Source organism: Puma concolor, chromosome B1 (genome assembly GCF_028749965.1).
Source record: "Puma concolor isolate L17-30 chromosome B1, mPumCon1.1.hap2, whole genome shotgun sequence".
NCBI lineage: Eukaryota > Metazoa > Chordata > Mammalia > Carnivora > Felidae > Puma > Puma concolor.
The window spans coordinates 149,447,356-149,472,405 of NC_141670.1; the positions used below are offsets into that span (position 1 = coordinate 149,447,356).

General features: G+C 38.2%; 1 protein-coding gene across 8 annotated transcripts in view; it reads right to left on the reverse strand.

The window, feature by feature from the left end:
• SLC4A4 (solute carrier family 4 member 4) overlaps nt 1–25,050 on the reverse strand; it is a 354,218-nt gene that overhangs the window by 129,891 nt on the left and 199,277 nt on the right. For all 8 annotated transcript variants that reach the window (XM_086704881.1, XM_086704885.1, XM_086704880.1 and 5 more), the window contains one exon: nt 22,576–22,652. In XM_086704881.1, coding sequence (XP_086561007.1) covers nt 22,576–22,652 — 77 coding nt within the window. The remainder of the gene's footprint in view (nt 1–22,575; nt 22,653–25,050) is intronic.

Below are 25,050 nucleotides of genomic sequence, written 5' to 3' on the forward strand. Positions count from 1 at the left end.
CTGCAGAGCTTCAGAAATTGAGCAGAGCCTTCAGCAGTCTCAAAGTAATGGACAAGCATGCCAGGTGAGACCTCTAAAAGACAAGACCCAAGGCACAAAGGCAAACTAGTAATAGACTAATCCACATAAAGACTGAAATCCAACTTCCAATCAGCTCAATTCCAGACTGAATAGTAAGATGACCTGCTCCTCACCTAAATCCCAGCCCAAAGCGAAATAAATGAACTCTGAAGAAAGATAATATCATCCTGAGTGTCAAATTATCTCTACCAAGTATATATTATATCTGACATTCAATCAGAATTACTAGGAATACTAGTAGATAAGATCAAATGACTCGGACCCAAGAAAACAAAATGGAAATTAGAAACAAAAGAGAACTACACATTAAAATGATCAGACACAGACTTTGAAATAACTTAACAATATTTTTACAATATTGGTTACAAGATGGAAAATTTCACAAGAATCATGTTTAAAAACAAAGTAGATTTCTTAGATATTAAAACATACATCATTGACTTACTAAAATCAATATTACTCATAATATGAAAATATGACATATAAAAATTTGTAGAACATCATTAAATATGTGCATTGAGTAAAATTCATGGTCTTAAATGCAAATATTAAAAAGATCAAACGCTAAAGTTTGATGACCTAAATAACTCTCTCAGAATAAATAAAGACTGAATATTAAGGTGACCTGCTCCTCACCTAAATGAAATGAAACTCAAATAAAGTGAGTTTTGTGAGAAAGAAGTGACAAATGAGGTATAAAGAAGAAAATTAGAAAAATAAGAAAAGAAATCATTACACAGAAAACAAATATACTATGCTGGTCATGTTCTATTTCATAATCTGAATAACAATTATACATATGTATTCACAATGTGAAAAATCATCAAGTAGATTTATAATTTATATATGTCTGCATAAATAAATCACACACATACATTTTACTTTAATAAAATAATTATACTATGATGAGTTTCTTAATAAACTGTTATTTCATTGTAAATCTGGCTTATAAATTGTTCTCCCTTGACAGAAAATCCTTAAAGGAAATCAAACACAGTGAAAAACCTATATTCCACAACCTAAGTCATACTTTAAAGGCTTATGTAAAGATTGAAAGAGAGAAGAGGTGAAATACCTAGCAAGATATCAAAAAAAAAAAAAGGTGGGGCTCACTCCTTCCCCAGTCTTTTTGGTTTCTCCAACATGGAAAGTAGCCTCCCTACTGCCTTCTCTCTTCCTATTGTGCATACTAGGGAGATTACCCGAATGTGTTATATCTGAGGTGATATATTCCTGCCTTTAACTTCCAACAGTATATAAATCATTAATTTCCACTGCTCAACATCAATATAATATAACCTAATCAAGTATATGGTCCTCAGGTTAAAATTAGGCTCCAACGGTGTTGGCACTAAGAAGCAGACCACTGTGAAAACGAATGGGATAATTTTAAAAACAGGTTTGATCTACCAAGAGCTACATATGTTACTTAGAGCAGACCTAGAGTCTCAAACTCTGGGAATCCTGGAACCTAATGGCTAGAAACCAGTGGAGTGCCTACAGTGAACTGAAGACTTTCCCTATCTCCCATCTTCCTTCCCACTTTTCAGCAGTACCTCTCATCCCACATACAAAGGAGAGCTGATTTGAAATAGTCAAATTCTAAATCAATTAGCCTATACCAGCTTTCCCCCCAGGTACTGGGAAGATAGTTATTCTCATTATAAGCTCTGTTTTGGCCTTCCTTTGTAGTCAGGGGTTCCCAGTATAAAGGCAGGCCTGCTCTTGAGTTCCAAGTACAAGGAGCTTGTTTTGCTTCTATCATCTTTATAATACTAAGATGAGGCAGAAGGCTCTGCCTAGTTCACCAGGGTTGTGCTTTGGGGTTTGCAGCCAAAGCCTCAGCCAGTAATAAAGCGTTCCTTGGACTTTGTTTCTCTGTGTACACATTTCCCCTGATGATCTTCTCAAGAGAGTGTTGGGCTGAGGACAGGGTTGGGTGTTCCTGAACAGCCTGGACAAACATCTCTTAAACACACCCCAACACTCCATCCCTAAATCTCATTTCTTTATTGTAAATTATATGGTTGCCCAATTAGGAAATGGCAGAAGGAGGAAAAAGAGAAGAATCACTGCTTCATAGCTTAACCAGGTATTGCTTTTTATTGCAAGACCACATAAGAAAAATAATCTTAAAACTTTTCCATTACATGAAGATATCATTTGCTCATCCCTTAAGCTAATTTGTGGGACTTTTCTGATGTAAAAGACAGAATTATTGGAATAATTACTACAAATATTTTTGTTTCATTTTTAATGGAAGCTCTGATTGCCCTTTAGGTTATCTTCAAGCTGTGACTTACAAGAATATTTCCAAAGGCTAAATTTAAAAACCATTGACTCAATGTCTAAGAGGTCTAAAAACAGATGATAGATAGATAGGTAGGTAGATAGATAGATAGATAGATAGACAGATAGATAGATGCTATTGATTGATAAACTACAGAATCCAAAATTTAGGTAATCACTGATAATGTTATTACTAATGATCATTTATGATGTGATCTGAGATTTCCAGAATGTATAAAATATGAAAGAGTGCAAACAAAGTCAGTAAAAAAGACAAGATGCCAAAAGGCTCTGTGGCTACATGCTTTTACTTTTTGAACACTCTTCTCCTTTGGTTTATTCCATTTTTAAAAAATACAAAATGAAAACAGTCCCCTGAGGGTGAAAATTTGATTTTCTAATTTTTCCTTCCAAATATAGACATCTTACCACCATTAATGCAAATGATTCTGCAAAGCAGCACATTTACAAACGGCTATTAAACTAAATATAACATTAAGTACAATCCATTAGTTCTGATTTTCTAAATAGGATGAAATTTCAAGTACTGACCTAGTTTAAAAATCAACTTGTCAAAATCTCTAGTCACATTTTCTTATGTCTTGCATCATTAAAAAATTATACTGTCAATATGTTTATAGCTATTTACAGTTTTTAAAACACTTTACATTTCCTACCTTACTGAATTCTTATAGCAAGCTTATGAGAAATATATTATTAAACCACTTTCCAGATGAAAGAAACTACAGTTCAAGAAGTTGAAGAAACTTCATGTAATACAGCCAAATGGTCAAGCCAAGACACGAATTCTAACTTTTAATGCTCTATTTCACTGCACTGTGAAACTCTTATATTTCTGATGAATATATTTTGCTACCTAGAAAGTTTAAAAGATAATTTCCCTGAAACCTCTAAACCTCTTATATAGCAAACTAATGTCAAGCACCTATAATAGTTTAGGCTCTGTACAGATAATCTGTAAAAATTTTCATTGAGCACATTTATAGAATTTAATACATAACCTAAAATGGGTCAGAGAGAGAGAGGAAATGCAGAAAACCCAAATAAAGAGAAAACCACCTTTAAAAGTATTTAAAGTAAATCAAGAATCTGTAGGAGTTAGGTGATGTTTTTAAAAGTTATTTTTCCTTGGGGTGCTTGGGTGGCTCAGTAGGTTAAGCGTCTGACTCTTGATTTCAGCTCAGGTATGATCTCTTGGTTGTGAGATCCAGCCCTGCATCAGGCCCTGTGCTGAGCATGGAGCCTGCTTGGGATTCTCTCTCTCCCCTTGTCTCTCTCAAAATAAATATGTAAACATTTAATAAAAGTTACTTTCCCTCTTTTGCTGTTGTTTCATGAACTCCACTTGTACACACAGACAGGTGATCTACTCTGTGCATCAAGGAAGGAGACTTGAAATACTCATTAATCGATTCTGTTGGAAATGCCCTCTGTCTGGATGCCTGCCCTCCATGCCCTGTCCCTTAGGTGCTAAATACAACTTGTGCCTCCAAACTCTAGCGAGAATTACAAGGAGGGTAAGCCTGACCCTGACACCTCCAACTTGCCCTGATGTTGTTCTACCACAGAACGCTAGCCTTCCCTCTGTGATTATACTTATCACAATGCATTCATTGACTGACTTGGCTGTGACTTTTATTAGAAAATTACCTTTGAAAAGAGTTGTAAAGAACCCTGTAAAAAGGAACCAGGTATTATTCTACTTTGTTCCCCAGTGCCTTATAAGGGTATAGCCTTGCAGTAAGTGTTCACTAAATGTCTGCTAAATGCACAGAATCTATGTGATCACATCTGTGTCGTGGTGTACTTATATTCCACATAAATACAGGTGAGGACACTGAGGGCCCAGAAAAGGTGCTCCATTTAGTGGCAGAATACTTGAGAAAGGTCTATGGGGAAAAGCAAAGAGCCTTCACTGGTTCCAAAACTTACAAGCATAGTCCAGTGAAAATTAATTTTTATATTTGAGTTGGTTGGTAGCTACCATTCATAGTTTTTTCGTTTTGTTTTGTTTTTTTATTTTGTTTTGTTTTTTAATCCCTGCTAAAGTGCCTTAAAGTACTACACTTCTCTGGAATCTATAAGGAAAATTTTGAGAGGGAGTCCCATTTTTGGAGAATAGCTGTACGTTGAATTCCTTCCCAACTTAAAATTTCAAAATCTCCATTTGGTAAAACTGCATTCAAAAGCACCATCATTAAGAGGCGCAATGGCCTTCAACAATAATTTTTAAATATTAGGAGTAATACTAATAATGATTACTAACATTTTTAAATCAATGGTTCCTGGCCAGATACCACACCAGGAACTCTGCATGAGTTTTCTTATTAAATTCTCACCACATTCCTATAAGCAAGTTATTGTTATCACTAGTTACCCAGGAGGACATGAGATTTAGAGATTACACAATTGAAAATCACAAAACCAGAAAAGGCAGAGCAAGGATTCAAACCAAAGTCTGTCTATGTCCAGAATCCAAGCTTTACACCATGCTAAGCTTGGTGATTGTTTAGCTGTTTAAATCAGAGCTCTCAGCAAACCTCAGTTCTTCCTCCTATTAGCTGTAGAATATTGGGCAAATGATTTCATTTCTTTGAGTTTCCTCATCTATAAGATGGGGACAACAAATGACTATATCATAGAGGTAAGAGGAGTAGATGAAAGGATGTTTCAGGGTGTTTAATAAGCATAGCACTAAGTAAATAACAGACCCCTCAATAATTGTGTTAAAACAGGAATATTATGAGCCTGTGACCCAAGAGAGCATCAGTGGGGATAGAATGTTGAAAAGAGATTTTATAAACATTAAAAGGCAGAACACAGAAGACTTGTTGAATGCCTGGACAGATGAAGTGAAGGAGAAGGCAGAGTTCAGAATGGCACACAATAATAGTACTATATTTTTTCAAATGCTCAATGCTCCCCAACATCAAAAGCAAATATTTGACCAATACTGATGGGTAACAGATGCACCAGTGAAAACTTGGCTGAGCACTAAAAATACTCGTACCCTACAGTTTCATTTTATTTTAACCTAAGGAACAGAATGGTAACAATAATTACTCCCATGTTAGGGCTTTAATATCATCCAAGAATATACGGGAAAGGGGCACAATACAATTTTTCTCTCCAAAGGAATAAAGTAAAAGACAGGTTGACACCATACTTAATTCAGAAACAATTTTCTGAATTTTAGGAAGAAATCTCTTCCCCAGTTTGCATCATAGACTTAAGTACATATATCCATCCAGTACAGTACTGTTGTAGGAAGGTAATTCTACCAAATTTATAGATGCATGAGTTTTAACTTGAGAAGGTTGCAGAGATCCCTTCTCCATGGTAAGGCTAAAAAATCAGATAAACAGAAGGCTGAGGTGAATGTGGATGGATAAGTGCAGCTATACAGTAAAACAAATATAATTCCTCACAATAATAGCACCATTTTATCTGCATTCCCTCAAAATGACACACTCGTCCTTGAATGACCGTGTTTTCAGCAGGAAGGAAAAAAAAAAAAAAACAAACCTTAAATGCTTTACTTCTAACTCTCACCCTACCTATTAATATCTAAAAAGCAGTGTCTGTGTACAGTCTTCCCTCTCCTACCCCAAAAAGAAAGATCCTAAACATAGGGTTCCTTTCATTCTTTCTGCCCCACAATCTCCTGCTGCCATTGGGAGAGGGGGGCTGCAGAGGGAACAATCAAATGAAGACAAAACAAAAATTAGCATCACAGGGTTAATGACTTCAGGAGAAAATTATAGTTTCAGGGGAAATGCTTCATGTGCATTCTCCTAGGCCCACATCCCAGACAAGGTAGCTAATAAAAAACACAGACTGCTCTTTTAAAAACAAAAAGTGCAAAGGATTAGAGGTGGGAAGGTGGGAGGCCATGTAGGCAACTCAGAGTCTACAGTTAATGGCTCAAAAACACCACTGCAGTGTGCTTTTCTTGAGTGGAAGTGGAGAAAATATTGCCCACCACCCCCACCATGTGCTCCACCCCAAAACAGTCCACGAGCCAGGCAGGCTCTGCTCTTCACACTGTATGGACCTCGGAGCTGGCGGTTCAGGCTTCAACCTTCTACTTCTCTAGCTTCGACCTCAGCTCTTCAGTTGCTTTCACTCAGAACAAGACGGAAGAGGCAGGGCTCTTGTCAAAATACAGATCAGCGGTTCTAAACTTGGGGTCCCTGGTGGGAGTCCAGGGGGTCCACGGGGACTTTGAAATTACATGCAAGGTTTTGCGCCTACACATTAATTGTGCATTTCTCTGGTGAAAACATCCATGATTTCATCAGAAGATAAATGGATTACTGACACGGGAAAAAGCATTAAAAAACCCACTGCATTAGTCTTTCAACTGAAAAAGTACATAACAAAGGCCAAAACTGCTATTTTCTGAGGTTTAGGACTTCATATACAGAGTTCATACTGCAAGCTTCTCGTGGTCCAAGGAAGGGGAAATGCATACTAGGAAAAGAGATACACAGAACACTGCAATGGAGAAAAGGAAGAACATGCCACATGCTTGTCACTGGCAAGAACATGTTCCCTAGATGATTCCTGCAGAATCTGGGAACTGAATGGGACCCAGAAGGGCCCAGTTCTGGCTCTCCTGAGTCTCAGAGAAGCTAAATATTCATTCAAGGTCACACTTCTAGAACAGCAGCAAGGACAGGATAGCTGCCCTCTCCTGAGCCCTCTGCCTCCATTTCCACACACGACCAGGACAGAAAATAATTAAAAGAATCACCCACTAAAATACTGTCTTTAAAAAGCCAGTGGATGAATGTTGTTAAATATAGAAATACTTTCCACTTAGCACATCACATGTGGTGACAAAAATCAGCCTGTAAAACACTGGAAAAAGCATTAAAAAAACCACTGCATTAGGCAGTGGATATAACTCTTAAGACCTGTCTACGTGGGTGCTTTAATATCTGACTACTTGGAGTCTAATAAGAAATCGTCAATAAGACATCCATCCGCAGAGAGACAATAGAGGCAAAGCACACCATCTATTGACTTCCAAATGACTGCTAGCAATTCTCTGAGAATTCAATACTGTCAGCTGGGAAACATTTAAACCAGGTCCTTCCAGGGCTGAGATGTACAAGGGACCATATGGCCCCAGCAGAACACTTCAAACAGGCAGCTGTATAACTATAATTAAATCTGTAGTAGTCATGCTATTATTTATTTAGCATATTTTTTTAATGTACCCTCCGCTGAGGTCTCTTGAGAACATGTACCAAATTAGAACAATACAAAATATGGAAGAAGTAGATAAAGAGAATCAAGGGGAGAATGAAGTTCTGACACGAGAGCAGACCACAGCTAAACAGAAGTTTCCCTGAGGGGTTCTTCACTAGTACCTGGTGGGTTCTGACTGAGCACCAGCAGGTGATGACCACCTTACTGACATGAATATTGAGCCTGAAGGTTCATTCACTCTCTTGATAACTCTGGTTCCAGGGCTAAGTTCTACCTCTTTTTGGATTTTGAATTTTTGAATCCCCATGTGCCATTCATTTAACATTCATCAAACCATAAAATCTTAAAAGAACCCAAAGACTAGTCCAATTTCCCACCCAATGACTATAGTTCTAACATACAGTCATTTGCTTCTTGTTGACACTATAGTGAAAGCATTCGGTTCAAGAATTAACTCAAATGTCACCGCTGGCCAGTCCCCAGCCCCTGGCAGAATTCTTACTCCTTTCTCTGGGCTAAGATATCTACCACCTTACATTATTTATAGATTTATCTCGCATTCTGAAATCAGAACCCCTAAAAGGCAGAGACTGTGTTCTATTCATTTTTTGCAGTCCTGAACTCTTGTATTGTGCAAAGGAGGACTTAATTATAGCTTCATAAATAAATTACTGATAGAGTTCAATTTCCTATTGAATTCATCTTTACACTAAAATAAAAGCTGCCTCCATGAAACATACACCTTCTATTGTATTTTATGTCTACAGCAACAGACAGTAAATCTATCTCTTTCACTATAAAGCAACCTTCATGACCTTCGTACCCCTCAAACCTTCTCATTTCCAAGAGTTTTGGTTAAGTTACTTCAATTATTCTTAGGTTAGTGCCCAGGCATCTCACCATCCTAGTTACCATAACCACCACACCCCCACAACTGTTTCTGAGTAATGGGCATCTTTGAAAAATGTAATTCTGATGAAAGTCATAAGCTTTCTATCCAAATATAGCAGGACTTTTCCTATATTCTTATTCACTTCATTTTTGAACTTACATGATTTACCTTTACTATTTTTTTTTTAATTTACCTTTACTCTTGTTAAATTCCTTGTGGTTTCAGCCTGTCAAGGCCATTATCCATCTTGATTCTAGGATTTAAAATGTAAATAGCTAACCTTGTCAATTTTGTGTCCTCTGAGAATCTGATAAGCATGCAATGTGCCTTAATCGAAATTGCTCAAAAATCTGTTCAATGGGGCAGTACAAGCCAAAAAATGCCAAGGCATTAGAAACCTTTTCCATAGTTACAGTGGTTACTAATCCACATACTTTAAGTACAATTTTGCCCTAGCTAAAAACCCTTTGATGGTCACACAACTCTCAGCTCATCAAAATGTTTACAACGTCATCACGAACTTTATGGATGCTTACTACAATCAAGTGGCCTGTTCAGAAAAGAAATGTAGTACATAAATATTTTTAAGTTCTCCTATTCAACATGCATAGCAATGATTTAGATCACAGGGTAGCAAATTTTGTCTTTGAAAGATCAAACAGTAAATATTTTGGGCTTGGCAGGTGACTTACAGTGTCTATCACATATTCTTTTATTTTTTTACACAACACTTTAAAACTAACCATTCTTAGCTTAACCATTTTTGGACCACTGGCAGGCAGTTTATGACCCATGAGCCATAGTTTGCTAGACATTATCTCCTCAATTCTGAAGCAAATAGCCTATTGGTGAAGACAAGCATTTGGCCAACAATTAAAATAGGCAATTATTCAATGACAGTTATGGTAGATGTCATGATGGAAAAGCAAAATGTGCAACTAGAGCTCATAACCACAGTCTCTTAGACTGGAGAGTCACCAAAAACTTCCCCAAAGAGGTGACATTTACAGAGGAGTGCATGAACACCAGTTGCCTGCGCAGGAAGAGCATTTTAGTCAGAGGAAACAGCCCAAGCAAAGGCCCCAAGGCAGAGGGAGACTGGCACCTTAATAGACCGAAAAGAACATTTGTATGGCTGGAGTATAATCAGCAAGGGAAAGAACCTTGCGAAATGACTTTGGAGACAGAAATTAGGCAGGACAGCGCAGGGCTTTAAAGGCCATTTTAAGGATCCTGCGTTCATCAAAAAGGCAGTGGGAGGCCATCAAATGGCTTTAAGCCTTCAGTGTTGCTTTTGGCACTCTCCTTCAGTGCAAAGCCTGTCTTGTATTTTCTATATGCCTTCATAGCACTTAATCAGTTTTCTACATTCTCAGATTTAAAAAAGTAATGGTTTGTATTACTGCAAAAATTCTTAACATACTGCTATTGGCTGGCTAGCAGCTTGTTACCTTCAGGAAAGAAGAAGGAAAAGAGAAAACACCACCACTACAAAATTTCACTTGTATGCTCCCATGGGAACTATTTAATGTAGAATCATTCTACATTGGGATCTATTCTGATAAAAATTAAAAATACCCCAGTGTTCTATTTTGCTACTTTCTCTTGAACTGCTGCTCCAAAAGTTAAAACTATATTGCTTTACTTATATTACTCGCTCCACTTTCCCTTTGATGGCTTTGTTTCATAGTTTAACCTAGTCCACTATTCACAGGGAAGCAGAAGGCAGTGAGCAGGAACCTCATCTCTACCTGGTGTATTTCACACATATTGTCTTGTTTTATTCTCATAAGAACCGGAGAAATCAGGTTTTTACCCACTCTTTCAAGGCTCAGAGACATTAAGTGTCTGCATACAACCACTCGGCTCATAAGGAAGGAAGCTACTATTTGAACCAACATCTCTGGGATTATAAAACTCAGACTTTTATACGACTTCAAGCAAAAAACTTCTCCTATTATCCAGAAAATTCTGGCAGGGAGGGGGGGGATACCTCTAAATCTTCTATTCCGTTGATTTAAATCCTTTTTCTCCAAGTCTTTCCATGCTGAGATGTTACAAACTAGGGGTTTGGATAAAGAAAGCATAGCTAAAATGAGACAATATAACCCACAGCACACAATTTAAGCCATGGAAGGCAGGGAGTATATAATATAGGAGTACACAGCCCATACTATGACTAGAAAAGGTAGAACCTTCTAAAAAGCCTTTCATTTTCATTGATTCTGTTTTTTATTTTAATAAAACCTGCATGTTGTCCTACTTCAATACATCTTTGAAAAATGAAAACCTATAGGGAATTTTTAGAAGTATAACTAGAAGCTTTGAGAAGAATTCATTGCACTCTTCTGCATTAGCAGGACTTCATTCCCGGAGTTCCAAGAAGACGCGGGGGCACAGGAACAACATTGCCATCATCCCAAGAAAATCCCTTTATGACATGTTTTACAGAAGTTTTCATGATCCCCTGATGCCAACTTACTCCATGAGAATCCCACATTTAGAAAAAGAGCCTTACAACTAATTTAAGTACTAGTAGCAGTTGTTATTTTTCTAAACAAGATCTTCCTTCTGGGTGTAGTGTCTGGAGATCACTTCTTAGAGATCATAATTCAACAAGGCAATAAATTATGCACCTAGTTTTCCTTCATACAAAACCACAATACAGAGGTTACTTACTGAAATTTCTGGCATTCCCCTTGTTTATTTCTCAGTATCACAAATAAGCTGATATTAAAATGGGCTTTAACCATCGGCGTGATTTGCGGAACAATGAGTAATGCAATCAGAAGACACCGTGAGGAAAGATCAACATTTTGCTCTGACCAAAAGGTTTTTCGGAAACAAGCCACCCTAATACATAGCTGTATTTCAACTTGACTTGTTCTTTTTTATTTTCAATAATATAGTTGGGTGTTTACCATAATGCTGTCCTGGCAATCTAAACTATAGAAAACTGTATGAGTAAAACAGGGTTACAATAATGTACAGAACTGTAAAGTCAATAATAAATCCCACCCAGTGACAAATTCTTTCCAAATTTGATATACCTTACCAATAATTTCTCACTAATTTCATACAAAGTGAAGTAGCTCATATCTAAAAGCACACTGTTGAATAGTCCATCATTTGAAATGTGCTATCCTTGGGAAAACTTAGCAATCCCATGTCATCTTGCAATAGAACATCTTTCTGTGCTGACAGTTGGTTTTTCCAATATGTCCTTGTGCCACACTATACTTTGTTTTAAATAAAGGGCAAAAAAAAAAAAAAATATGGTGTTTTCTTTAAACTATGTCAATCAGCCAGTTAACTATGTTCCATTGAGCTTTCATCATGAGAAAAATGTGTAAATGGATTTGTAACAAATGAAAGAGCAAACTATATTTGAAATGTTAGCATTTGCATTATTGTCCTAGCCAAAAAAAAGGAAATTTTAAATTTTTGATGAGATGAGCAAGAATGTGCATTTCAAGCAACTGGTTAACCTAATGAAACACTCCGTCAGTGATCAGAGGAAATACTGATTTTTGAAGTCACCAGAATGAAAAGATAAGACAATAACAATACTTAAATCACCTTTCTCGGAGAAACTCTCATACACATTTTCTCACCCTCGAAAAAGAAAAAGTTCTCAAAAAAGGGTAAATAGAGGTTGATTCACCCTTGATTAATCATCAACATTCCCAACAGCAACTAATTCACAAGACTGCTGCCTCTACCTTTCCCCAGACCCTCTGCCTCCCCACATTCCACCCCATAAGGGAGATGAAGACATACATACACATAAAAAACAGTAACAAACAAGTGACTCTTTGTGAAATGACAAATAGTAACTGCCAGGCAGTGTCAGAAATTCAAGACAGGAGTAATTAACATGAACCAGAAAGTTCAAGGATGCATGTAAGGAAAAAAGTAGCACTTGACTTTGGCCTTGGAGTAAAGGTAGGACTTGGAAAGGTAGAGAAGAGACATTTGGGTCCAATGGAAATGAGCATGCAATAACAATGTTCATGGAAGTACAATCAGACACATTTCATTAGAGTGCAGGCAGAGCAGTGGAGTGCATAAGTTAACAGTATGAAACCCCAAAGAGCCAAATTAGCAATATAAATTTAAAAGGTGGGGAATGGGGGCGCCTGGGTGGCGCAGTCGGTTAAGCGTCCGACTTCAGCCAGGTCACGATCTCGCGGTCCGTGAGTTCGAGCCCCGCATCGGGCTCTGGGCTGATGGCTCAGAGCCTGGAGCCTGTTTCACATTCTGTGTCTCCCTCTCTCTCTGCCCCTCCCCCGTTCATGCTCTGTCTCTCTCTGTCCCAAAAATAAATAAACGTTGAAAAAAAAAAAAAATTTAAAAGGTGGGGAATGAAATCTAAAATGAAATTGACCTCCAACCCACCCAATCTTACCGCAAAACCAACCAAAAACCAGTAGCACATTTAAAGAATGAAAATGACAATGATAATTAAGATTTGTATAATATTTGAAAGTGTTTTAAGCATGTTCCTTTTCACACATCAGCCCTGTGCAAGAGGCAGTTCAGACTGGATTACAACAACTGTATTACAAAACAGGAAACAGATTCATAGCAATTTAAGGTTCAGCATGCTTATTTAAGTCTTCAAAGCTACTCCTGAGATCAGCTTCATTTTTAAAAAATTCAATAATTCCTTTTCCTCTTACCAGAAAAAAAAAAGATGAAGGTTATAATGATGTGTACCTATCACACTTAATGGTCAAGAGGTGAGTAGATCTATAGTGAGAAGGAGTACTGAACAACCTGAAGGTCAGGGAACCATGGGGTGTTACAGCAAAGCACAAGTAAGGATCTGTAAATTAAGTGAGTGTCCACCACGGTCCATGGACAAATCAACAAGATAACTAATCTACTTTTGCTAATTTTACAGGTTAACTCTAACCATAAAAAAAAAAAAAAAATGCAATCTTGCTGTATTTCATTAGGAGGGTTGGGGACCACGATTTCAAGGAATTAGAAATCACATTATTTTCTATTTACTGGATAAACCAAGTCATTCACGTGTATTGTTAAACTGCAGATAGTTACGTCCCAATTTATATCCCCTATTTACCTCTTTCTCCAAAGACTATTTTATTTGGCTATAACTCTTATCTTCTGTTATTTATATTCTCTAAAATGGAAAGATGCTTCTAAAGTCCCTCGTTTCTCTTTGATTGATGGATCTGGCCCACACAGTTATCTTGTCTTTACTGAACTGCTGCATTTTACTGTCGGCACCACACAGTTTATTTGGTCTCTCGGCGAGTTATACACTCACAATCTAAGATTATATATTATACTTTTTTATGCTTTTCTCATTGACCTCCACCAACACCACTTAGGGTATGGCCACACAACAAACCGTTGGTTCACTGAATCTTAATCACTGTGGCAGTAGAAACATCTGGTCACTGTAAGAATTTTTTAAATCATTGGTTTATTTAGTAGTAATTCTGGTGATTAGCCTATTCAGAGTGATGTGTGCCTCAAAGACAGACTGCAGGGCAATAACTCTCAATTTGACACCGATCCCTTGGGACCTAAAAAAAAGGCCCCAATCCAAATAGGCAGAATCCCAGTGGTCATTAAGAGGATAGGCTCCAGAGCCAGAGTACTGCTCTATGACTTAAATGCTATTTAACTTTGGGGAAATTACTTAATCTCTTTGTGCCTCAAGTTTGCCAGCATGTATAATGGAGTTGGTCGTACCAACCCCAAAGCATTAGTGTAAGTGTCCAACTATATTAGTTGTTGTTAATTATTGTTAATTTTTCTTTATAGAGGAATAGACTCCATGCTATCAGGTAAAGCCCCCGAATCAACAACAGTGCAGCTAATTTTGAAGTTCAAAGCTATTACAATGGATCCTTATACAATGACTCAGTAACTTTCTAGTCCTTTGTATGTCTATGCATAGAACACTGATTAGGCAATAATGTCAGTTTGGTATGACTGACTACAGTTTTTCAGATTGTAGGGGAAAAAAATCACTGCTGCTCTTTTAACCTGGCAGCAGAGACGGGGGAAGAAAAGAACGGTTGTTTTCATTTCAGTTCAGTTCTAGGGAGTGAAACCAGATCATTGGTGGTAACACATGAAGAAATCAGGAAGCTCTGCTGGTGATTGATAAGGTCATGAGATTCTGCTGAGGCAAATAAATCAACTAGCCACTGGATCAATCAGACAAGTGAGGTGGAAACAGTGGGAAGCCCTTCTCTTTCTGAAGAAGAGCAAGAAAAACTTCTTCCCATGGCATGGCCTCTTCATAAATCTACTCTGCAGTGATGCCCTGTTGGGAGGGAAATAAAGAAACAGCAAAATCTGCAAATACTCCCCTACATGTAAAGAATGGCTTGCTGCTCTTGTCTCAGTTATCCCAGATGACAACACTCCTTCAAAGATCCTAATAAAGCACTTCCACATAAGGTATGAACTTTTCCTTTACCTCACTTCAGAGTCTGGATGGAAGTTCACTTAAAAATCTCTCGGTGGTGGCAAGCTGGGGAGAGGAAGGAGATGTAGAGCCAAGCAGCAAATGTGTTGAACAGTGCTTCAGAGAGAACACTTGTCCAACTCTCCTTGCAATTTTCCTTTTTGTTCCAAATGCTGACCACCAAGAAGGGCTCTTGAGAGGAAGCCATCCTTGGTTGCCAAGGAAATTCCCACAAAGCCTAAAGGATTTCTTTGAGAGCTGGCGACAGCAACACCTTTAGCAGAAGCAAGAAGAAACATACAGGTGGCCATGTCTACAGCCACTGTTCTTTTCACCTCTTTACCTCAGAATACACGAGGATTAGCCAGCCCAGAGATGCAACCAGACCAGGACAAGAAACCCAGTTTTAGCCTCGATATTTTAAGTTTCTGACAAAAAGCCCCCAAAGTGAGCTGGGAGGCAGATGCCAGTGACTGAGATTCTTTTCACTTCAGCGACTCGAGTCGCTAAGCTTTTACTGGAGTGAATCATAAAGGAGAAACTCAAATCTGACTGGCATACAGTGTCCCAGCAGTGGAGGAGGGTTTATTAAAGTGTTTAAAAAATCTAGGACACAAATTGGTATAATCTTTTGGGAAGGTAATTGGCTATACACAGTGAGCCAGCAATTCCACTTATAAAAATTTCTCCTCCAGAAATACTCACGAAAGAATGCAAAAAAAGAAAAAAAAACAATAAGGATTTTTCTTAAAAGCTTGATTGTAATTGCAAATAAATGAAAATAACTAAATATTTATAGTAGAGCATCATTTAAACAAAATATGACTCTTGTGTACTACAGCCTTTAAAAAGAATAATGTAGATGTCTATGGCATTGTTGAGTTTTAAAAAATCCAACTGCAAAACAATATGTTCCTATTTGTACTTTATATAAATAAGTATATAATTTTTATGCATAGAAAAAGCCTAGAGGACCCTCCATCAAATTGCTAAACAGTGGTTATTTTGAGGGTGAGAATTTGTGAATTTTCACCATTTTATTCATACTTGCTTTGTTTGAATTTTTACAGCAATTTTGTATACTTCTGAATTAGAAAAAAATGAAGTTTAAAAAAAAGCATAGAGATAATATGTTACTTCAGCAGGCAAAGAATGGCTCCATGTATATATTTACAACTATTATAAAGGGTTTTAACCAGGCCATTAGCATGTTCATCTTAAGGTACTGCTGTTTTCTGGTTTTGTAACAATTTGCCACTTCCAAGGGGAAAAAGTTGTTTATCTTTTTAATGAAGTCACGGTCAGAAGTGGGTAATGTGTGACATGAGATTAGACATCCATCACAGATAATTGTTGATGGCATTCTATGACTCTCTTTGATAAATTCGAAGAATATTCATGGGATTGGAAAACAGGTAGAAATGCTACCTATTGAAAAGAGGAAACGAAGCATATAGTTATGAGGGGACCTCAAATATAAAACATGCTGGTTAATTATTTAAGACATAAAACCTGCCATCCCTTTTATTAAATGTCCAATACAGGAATGGCCTGTAGTTCGGCTGGAGTTCAGTTCTTTCATAGGTACAGGTAAGAGTATGACTCAGACCCCTCACTTGGCTGCTCTGTCCTGCTCCTACATACCAATGCTCCTTTATGAACAAGAAAGACTGAGATGCTTGTCTCTGTTCCTCAGAGAGGGCTCCCATGAGGGTTACAGGAGTCACGTGTTCATGGGTTTTACCCAGGTGACACACCACACACCTGACGTCAGTTGACAGGAACATCAGTAGAAGAACTGGAGATACAGATGCCATCACTCAAAAGCTCAGTCTCACTACTCTTGGTGGCCTATGTCCAGTTCTAGTGCATTAAAATAGTTTAATGTTACATTAATATTGAGTAATAATTTAATCTAATTAATAGTACCTGTATTTTAACGAGGAAAGTTTTTTTTTTCTTAAAATACTTTGTGAAACAGAAGAACTTCCTTTCCTCAAAGGAGTAAGATCTTGACGTCTATGGTAAATATATTAAGAAATTGGCTGTTGGGTCTTTAGAGCTATCAGTTTAATGCACTGTGGGGCTCATCCAGTGCTTAATTACAGGAACAATACCAGATGATCCAGAACACTGGCAAATTCCTCTATCCTATTGCACAGCATCCTCAGTGATCTTTTCAAAATGTAAATCATACAACTCTCCAGGTAAAACTCCTCAAACAGTGTCTCGCTGCTCGTAGAGTGAAATTAAAAGCTACCCCTGTGTAACTTCCCTGGCCCATCTGCTACTGCACACGTGCTACCTTTGCTCCAGCCACTCTGAGCTTGTTTTTATTTCTTCCAGTTTCTTGGAGACACCACACTCATTCCGGCCTCAAGGTTTTACTATTGCTTTTTGCTGAGTCTAGAAGCCTCTTCCCTCAAATCTTCTCTTCCCTGGCTACACCTCCTACCTAAAACAGCTTTCCTGTACCTCTCCACATTACTCTGCTATGTTTTCAAAGTAGTATTTGTGATGGTGTGAAATTTCTCTATTCATCTGTTTACTCATTTTCATTGTTAATATTGTCTATCTGTTCCCCAAAGCATGGGAGCTTTATGAGTCAAAAAATTTATCTGTTTCATTCACCTCTGAAACCCTACCTCCAAGAACACTTTCTAGCACAGAATATACTTTTTGAATGAATGAATGAGTTCAAACGACAGCAGCATACAGTTATGAGGTGATTTAAAAGTTCAAATGTATCACAGCCTGACAGTTAACTTAAAACCATAGTTCTAAGTTTCACAAAAGACTCTTTTCTTTACCTGAAAATACAAGATAGAGCTTAGTTAACTTCAGACAGGTTAATCTGCTTCCTTTCCAAGCTGACACAGAACCCGTTTCTAAATGAATGTTAGTCTTCTGATTCAAATAAACAGCTTTCATGAAAGTATAGCATTATGAAAATGGGAAAATTCAACTGCCCCAGTTTTAAGTGGGACACAGATTCATGAAAGCAATATATCAGTGCTTCTCAAACACTACTAATGACCATTGACCGTTAATTCTTTTTTTTTTTTTCAACGTTTTTTATTTATTTTGGGACAGAGAGAGACAGAGCATGAACGGGGGAGGGGCAGAGAGAGAGGGAGACACAGAATCGGAAACAGGCTCCAGGCTCTGAGCCATCAGCCCAGAGCCCGACGCAGGGCTCGAACTCACGGACCGCGAGATCATGACCTGGCTGAAGTCGGACGCTTAACCGACTGCGCCACCCAGGCGCCCCTGACCGTTAATTCTTTAGGCATATGGCTCTGCATCAGGTGGGAGAAGGAAGCTATAGAAAGTCAAATTTCTTACAGAAAAGGAAAAAATGGTGACACATAATCAGTTTTGTTTATTATCTAAATGGCAAACTAATGCCCTTTGAAAGAGACTCCAAAGGCAATCATTGCAGTGGCTACACCAGACCCCATCAGGGACACCTGGCTGAAGGCAAGCCGTAGCCACTGAACCACAGGGAAGCTCACTGCAGCTACTCAAACCGTAGTGACTGATGACATCCAAGGACGAAACCACTGCCTCACAACATGCCTTTGTTCTCAGGTTTTCACAGATGTGATCCCATTTGGAGCTCGCCCAACACCGCAGTGTTTCAGGGGTTCCTAAAAATGTGCTACAGACAAGGATTATAACCTCAGAAAATATGAGCCTTTCTTAGCCACTGCACCTTCTCCAAGGAGAGAACAGGACCACCCAGTGCTCAGCGTGAATTAGAGGGCTTCCTGGCTGAGCTGTGAAAAAGAAAAGGAGGTGCTACAGTACTTTTCTGTTGCTGTGCATACGAAATAGCTATTAACGCTACGGGAAGCTTTATGTAAGCCTTAGGAAGGAAATCTTCAAAACTATGAAAAAAATCATCTCAGCTGAATTTAGTTGACTCATTTCTATATCACATATGTGTAAGAAAAGGATGAGGGGTTGTTCAATCACAAAATGTTTCTTTCTGAGTTCCATCTTAAGACAGTCATGGCTTAGCAATTTCAAACTTATACATGATTTTAATGGTTTCATCCTCTTACTCTCTGACAAAATATTTATAGCCAGGTCTATTTCTGCAAACAAACAAACAAACAAACAAACAAGAAAGGAAAAAAAAAAAAAACAACCCAGGGCTTTAAAAATAGAAATCAAGACCAGCAAGTGTATTGGAAGATAAAAGGCAATAAGTGATGCCAAAAATGACTATAATACACTTTGGAAATTAACCTTAGGCCAAATTCTACCAGAAGACCTATGGATAGGTTCTCAAATAAGCTAGCTAAATAATGAGCCCCACCGAAGAGATAACCAGATAAGAAGTTACAGCGTTATGTAGAGCAGTGTCTCCCTGAGAACCTGCAAGGTATTTTCCACATCTCCTGCGTCCACAGTAGTCTACGGACTGCAATTTCACTGAAGGTGGATCGTGTAATTGTGACAGGTTATTGCATTACTGGTGAACCTGAAAACAAGTCAAGCCCTTTTAAAGTCATTGTACCACTTAGCAAAGTCCTTCCACCACAGTTAGAGCTAAGAAGTAAAATGAGGAGAAAGATTTTTATCCTCACAGCTGATTCCATACTCAAATGCAAATCAGAACTAAGCCACTGCATTTGGCAAGTACCCATTGCACTTGTAAGTTTTTTTTTTTTCTTTTTAAACAGAAAAGGAATAAAAGGAGATAGAAAAACAATCAATCTAAGGTAAATGGTGAAGGTAACTGGATAATAAAGAAAAAAAATCCTCCATAGCAACAAAATAGAAGAGATTATATATATAGATTTACAAGTAGATGAGCTCCAGATGTGTTTTCTTATCTACTTCTCCCCAGGTGCTTTTCTGCTTAATAAATATAACATCCAAGTTGAGGCTCTGAATCACCTAAATGTTGGCTATGCTCTTCTGCTGTTAACTATTTTGAGCTATTTCTCAATAAGGCAGCCGCTACTGAAATCCTAAGTACATAGGCTTGGCAGAGCCAGAGAGAAAAAGTGCAGTCCACAGATTTGTTTCTTCTGTTTTCCCAAAACAGAATCTCATAAAAAATATGCCCTCAAATTTTGTCACCATGTTGCTGTCAAAGAAATTCTGCTCCTCTTCATAACTCTGAACATTAAACCCATAGTTCTTGTGCTACTGGGAAGTTATATAGCTCCAGGAAGTCAAGAGGCACCATTGCAACTGTTCAAATTATAGCCAAGCAGAATAATCAGTCAATCAGAAACTTCAGTTCCAGTCGGATGGAAGTTTTTTGGGCCAACTTGGAAAAGCATACAGAACAAGTTTGACTTTACTGCCAAGATCATTTCCAGGACATTGGCTAATTAATTATAAAAGCTTTTTCAAAACAAATTTGAGCCTGGCAACTTTTTCCTACCCAAACAGAGGGGGAAAAAAGGTTAAAAAATAAAAGCCGGAGTTTATTTTGTTTTTTTGGCCGTAGTTTCATCTTCTTTACAAACCCATTTTCTTCTTCTCATCCTAAAATGATCCAGAAGCTTTGTATTTGAAGTTACTAAAATAGTAAGAACAGAAACTGAAAATATTAATTTGAATTCCTACTCTGCCTTGGGTTGTAGAAGAGATCATGGGTCAGTTACAAAACTTCCCTTCAAACTCTTTGGTGGGAAGCAAAGAACGGAGTTCCTTCCTCTTTGTGGGAAGCTCACTGGATTGGCTGCAGTTACTGTAATAGATACAACGTAGATGGACAGTTGCTCTTAAAATGACATACTCATCAACCATCACTTTCTGACTTTGAAAACAAAAGGAACAAAACTCCTGAATGAAATCTTCCTGGTTTCATCTTAGTACGTACGTACCTCGATGAATATGAGATGTTCACGATAAGCATCAAAGATTCTGGTTTCAAGGACCACAATCCCACAGGTTTTACAGCAAAATCAACACCCCCAAATCATTATGTTCCAACATATTTCATCTAACACTGGCATCAAAAGCTTATGTAATATGCATCTTAAGCCATCAAATTTCCTCTGCATATGCCCAGATCTGAAGACACTCTCAAGAAGGTAAGAAATTTCTCTTAGCCAGCATTTACCAGCTGCTTATTGGCAAATTCCTGGCAAGACAAGAACTGTCTGTAATAAAAGAAGCTTTTTCCAAAAAAGTCTGCCAAGCAGATATTCCTAAGTCTGCCTTATCCAGTATCAAGACCCCTGGCAAAACACATAAACAGAACATTACTGGTAAATATTGAATGGAGCCAAAATGTGCCGAGTAGTGTTGAGGGCAATGCTAAGTCCTAGTGGACTGAGCTTTTCTGCTACAGGTTCGTACTTCCCAATGTATCCAACATTTAAATGACCTTCTGCTCACTTCAAGGGGTAGGCAAATGCAAGGGAGGAGAGTGATCTACATTAGCTTATGAAAGGGGAGCAGCTCTAGGAGTCAAGAATCAATCTCAATGTAATAGGGAGGTAATTAAGCCTGAGAGAAGCAGATAGTTCCTCTTCTGAGGAACACAAATTAAAATCAGAAGGACAACATTAGACTTCAGAGAATCTTGAAAGTCAGGAAGGGAATTCTGAACTTAACCTGATGGGAAGCCATTATAAGCTTTTGATCCAGGAGAGAAATATGAGGGCAATAATATGAAAAGTGGATTATTGACATGGGAGAAAACAGACAAGGGATTAGTTCCAAAGCTTTTCTAGCAATCCAGTCTGAGATGATGAAGGCCCTAATAGGGTGCTGCTGGGGAAGGGAAGGAAGAAAGAATCCAAAAGCCACTTCACAAGAAGGAGCACAAATTTACCTTTCCCGTGCCTTTTAGAATTCACTAAAGCTTATAAACCTTTGTCACAACTGTTAAGTGCTGCCAGTGAAGAGGCACGTCGTCATAAATAAGTCTCCCTCACCTTAGAATGTATAATTCAGATTTATTTGTTCAGGTGGAAATTGCACCCAGTTAGTCCAAATAACTGGTTTTGTTTTTTAATGTAAAGTGCAAAATTACACCTACTGGCCATTCTCTGTGTCCAGATACCCACCCAACTGGGAACAATGGCCCAGATTCTACCATATTCTTTTTTCAAAGAAAGTAAATCAAGATTCAAAACCGAATTGCTCTCCATGTCAAATAGGCTACTTACTATGTTTTCGCAGACAACATAAACAGCTAACAAGGTTATCATTACCTTTGCCTGAAGAATCTCCCTAAAGTTAATCGTGGCCAGCATTTCTTAGACCTTTAGTTTATCAGTGCACTTTTTCCTAAATAATACCTGTTAATCCTCACAATAACCCTGCGGCAGGAATTATTATTACTATTTTAACGCCTATAGCTTTAAAGACAACTATAGCTTCAAGACTATTTTAAAGACAACTATAGCTTCAAAACTTAAATTGCCCCAGAGAACACATCTGTAAGGGCTGGAGTCAAGACTAATTCTTATCTTCGAGCTTCAAATCCCTCCACATACTGCTTCCCCTTCCCTCAGAGGAAGTGCAAAAAAAACCCCATCCGCACATCTCAGTTCATTTTAAGCTGGGAACCATCATTTCTAATCTCATTCCAGCATCTTCTAGATACATATTTAATCTTACATTTCTGGAGTAAGATGTCTTTGCTTACCTGGTCCTTCTCTGGTTTATCGGAAATGTCATTCAGACTGGAGGAAGTCAGATTCCTATGGGTCATGGCTGGGCTACCTGAAAAAAACAAAAGTGAACCCTAATTAAAGTCTTCTTTTCAAAACCACAGAGACTTTGGTTATATACTTCATAAACACTTGTAGATGATGATGGGAATGGCAATGATGCTTCAGCTCCCCTGGGGTCCCCCTGAAGAGTTTTCCAGAGTCCAGGTTGGAGCCCAAAGACAGTTAAAAGAAAAGTATGTAAAAACCCAAATACCATTTTTACGTCTTACCGCCTCGCTCTAGTTCAAGATGAGTTAAACTTTGAAAGAAACATCTAAAATGATAAGCATAAAAAAAATTTACTCCTGGTTTGATTTGCCTTTTGTCACTGCCCTTTACACACATCCTAATCCACATGGTATCCTTTCCATGTTCCCACAGAGGACATGGCCTCTGTCCTCAGGTCAGCAGAGCTGGCCCCAGATTACAGGACTGGACCTCCTTTCCCCAGGCATCTGCAGTCCTTCCTAGGGTACCGCTCACTCGGATAAATCAAAAAACCCATCTGTGGTCCCTTCTCCAGCTAACACTTTCACCAAGAAGATTTCTCCTTAGTGGGTATCTGATCCAGAATTCCCATTCTTCACCTCAAAGTGGTGTTGTCACAGGCCCCTTACTTCTTGCACTCCCATAAGCATATCCTTTCCTTCCCCTTAACATGCCAACCTTCTTATTCACGTTAAGGAATGGATTTCATCAGGAATACTTCGTGGGAACCAAGCTCCCTGGCAATACAGTGGCTGTAGGTCATAGCCAATGGCTTTAGACACCATCATACAAGAAGAGAGGAGGGACATCTAGAAGAGTGATAGCCCATCTTTAAGTAGACTATGTTAACCAAAAGAATAACATTCTGTTCATTCTGCAGTTGGACTTGAAATTTCTAGGCTTACTAAGCAAAAGAGTAACTTTTCAAAGCCACGGTGTTTGACCCAACCCCTGCAGGGTGCTGAGTAATGCATTCATCATTAATCCTCAATGATCTGACTCAGGCTGGTCTTCACATCAAAAGGACAAGGGTTGAAAAACAAGCCCCAAAGTTTGAATTCAGCTTCACATTCACTACCAAATTATTTTTTAGATTACAGACTTTAATTCCTTCAGATAGAAACTTCAACACATAATTTTATAACAGACTAAAATCTACTTCTAATAATCTGATGTCTATATAAAAAGCAGCTCTAAATATCATAATGGTCTTTAACTACTAAATCAGAAAAATCAGAATTTTCTTGAGCTGGCAAGACAGGGTGTTTTCCACTCTGCTGCATTTCATTGAGTAAGCACGGCCTAGATCTCTTAAACCCTTTACCTGGTAGGACATTTTATTCTAGGAAAATTTGAGCCCAGGGCATTTTTCGAAGGAAAGTAACATCTGAAAAACTGCTTTATGAGCAAAATTAAAAGAACCTTATTGGAGGCCGCATTTTCTTCTTTGAACTGCACACCAGGTTTCCAATGTGCACTCAAAATAAAAGACACCAGGTACAAATGTGAATGCTCCCAAATAATGATGGGCTTAAAAGTAATAGGGAATGTAGCTATAATTTTACACTTTACATTAAAAGCAAAAGCAGTTTTTTGGACTAACCGGTTGGAAATTCTACCTGAATGAGTGAAGAAATCTGAACAATATATTCCTAAAGCAAGGAAGCCTTAGCAATTCTAATCATAAATTAAAAGTAGTTTATGCAAATAAAGAGATGAGGCTGATTTCTTTCTTTTTTTTTTTTTTTTTTATGTTTATTTATTCTGAGAGAAAGCTGCTGGCGCTAGAGAGAAGGGGAGCAGAGAGAGGAGACAGAGAATCCCAAGCGGGCTCCCAGCGATCAGCTCAGAGCCTGACATGGGGCTCAGTCCCATGAACCATGAGATCACTACCTGAGCCAAAATCAAGAGTCGGACACTTAACTGACTGAGCCACCCAGGCACCCCAAGATTGATTTCAAATTATCAAATCAACTGATGTAAGTGGCAGTACTGAAATAATTTTTTTTAATGTTTTATTTGTTCTTGAGAGAGAGAGACACACACACACACAGAATGCAAGCAGGGCAGGGGCAGAAAGAGAGGGAGACCCAGAATCTGAAGCAGGTACCAGGCTCTCACCTGTCAACACAGAGCCCGACACGGGGCTCAAACCCACGAACCGTGAGCTCATAACCAGAGCCAAAGATGGACACCCAACCAAGCCAACCAGGTGCCCACGGTACTAAAATAATTTGAAAGAAGTTTCATTAAGTGATTTAAACTTTCTGGGAAATATCCTAAATTCATTGATTTGCTTTGGAAACTATAAATGCTGCAAAGGTACATTTTAACCCAAGCACTGTCCTAACTGTTGCAAAATCTAAATAGGTAAAAGCCAAATGAATAAAGAGTTTTTATTACAATGATAATCTTGACTG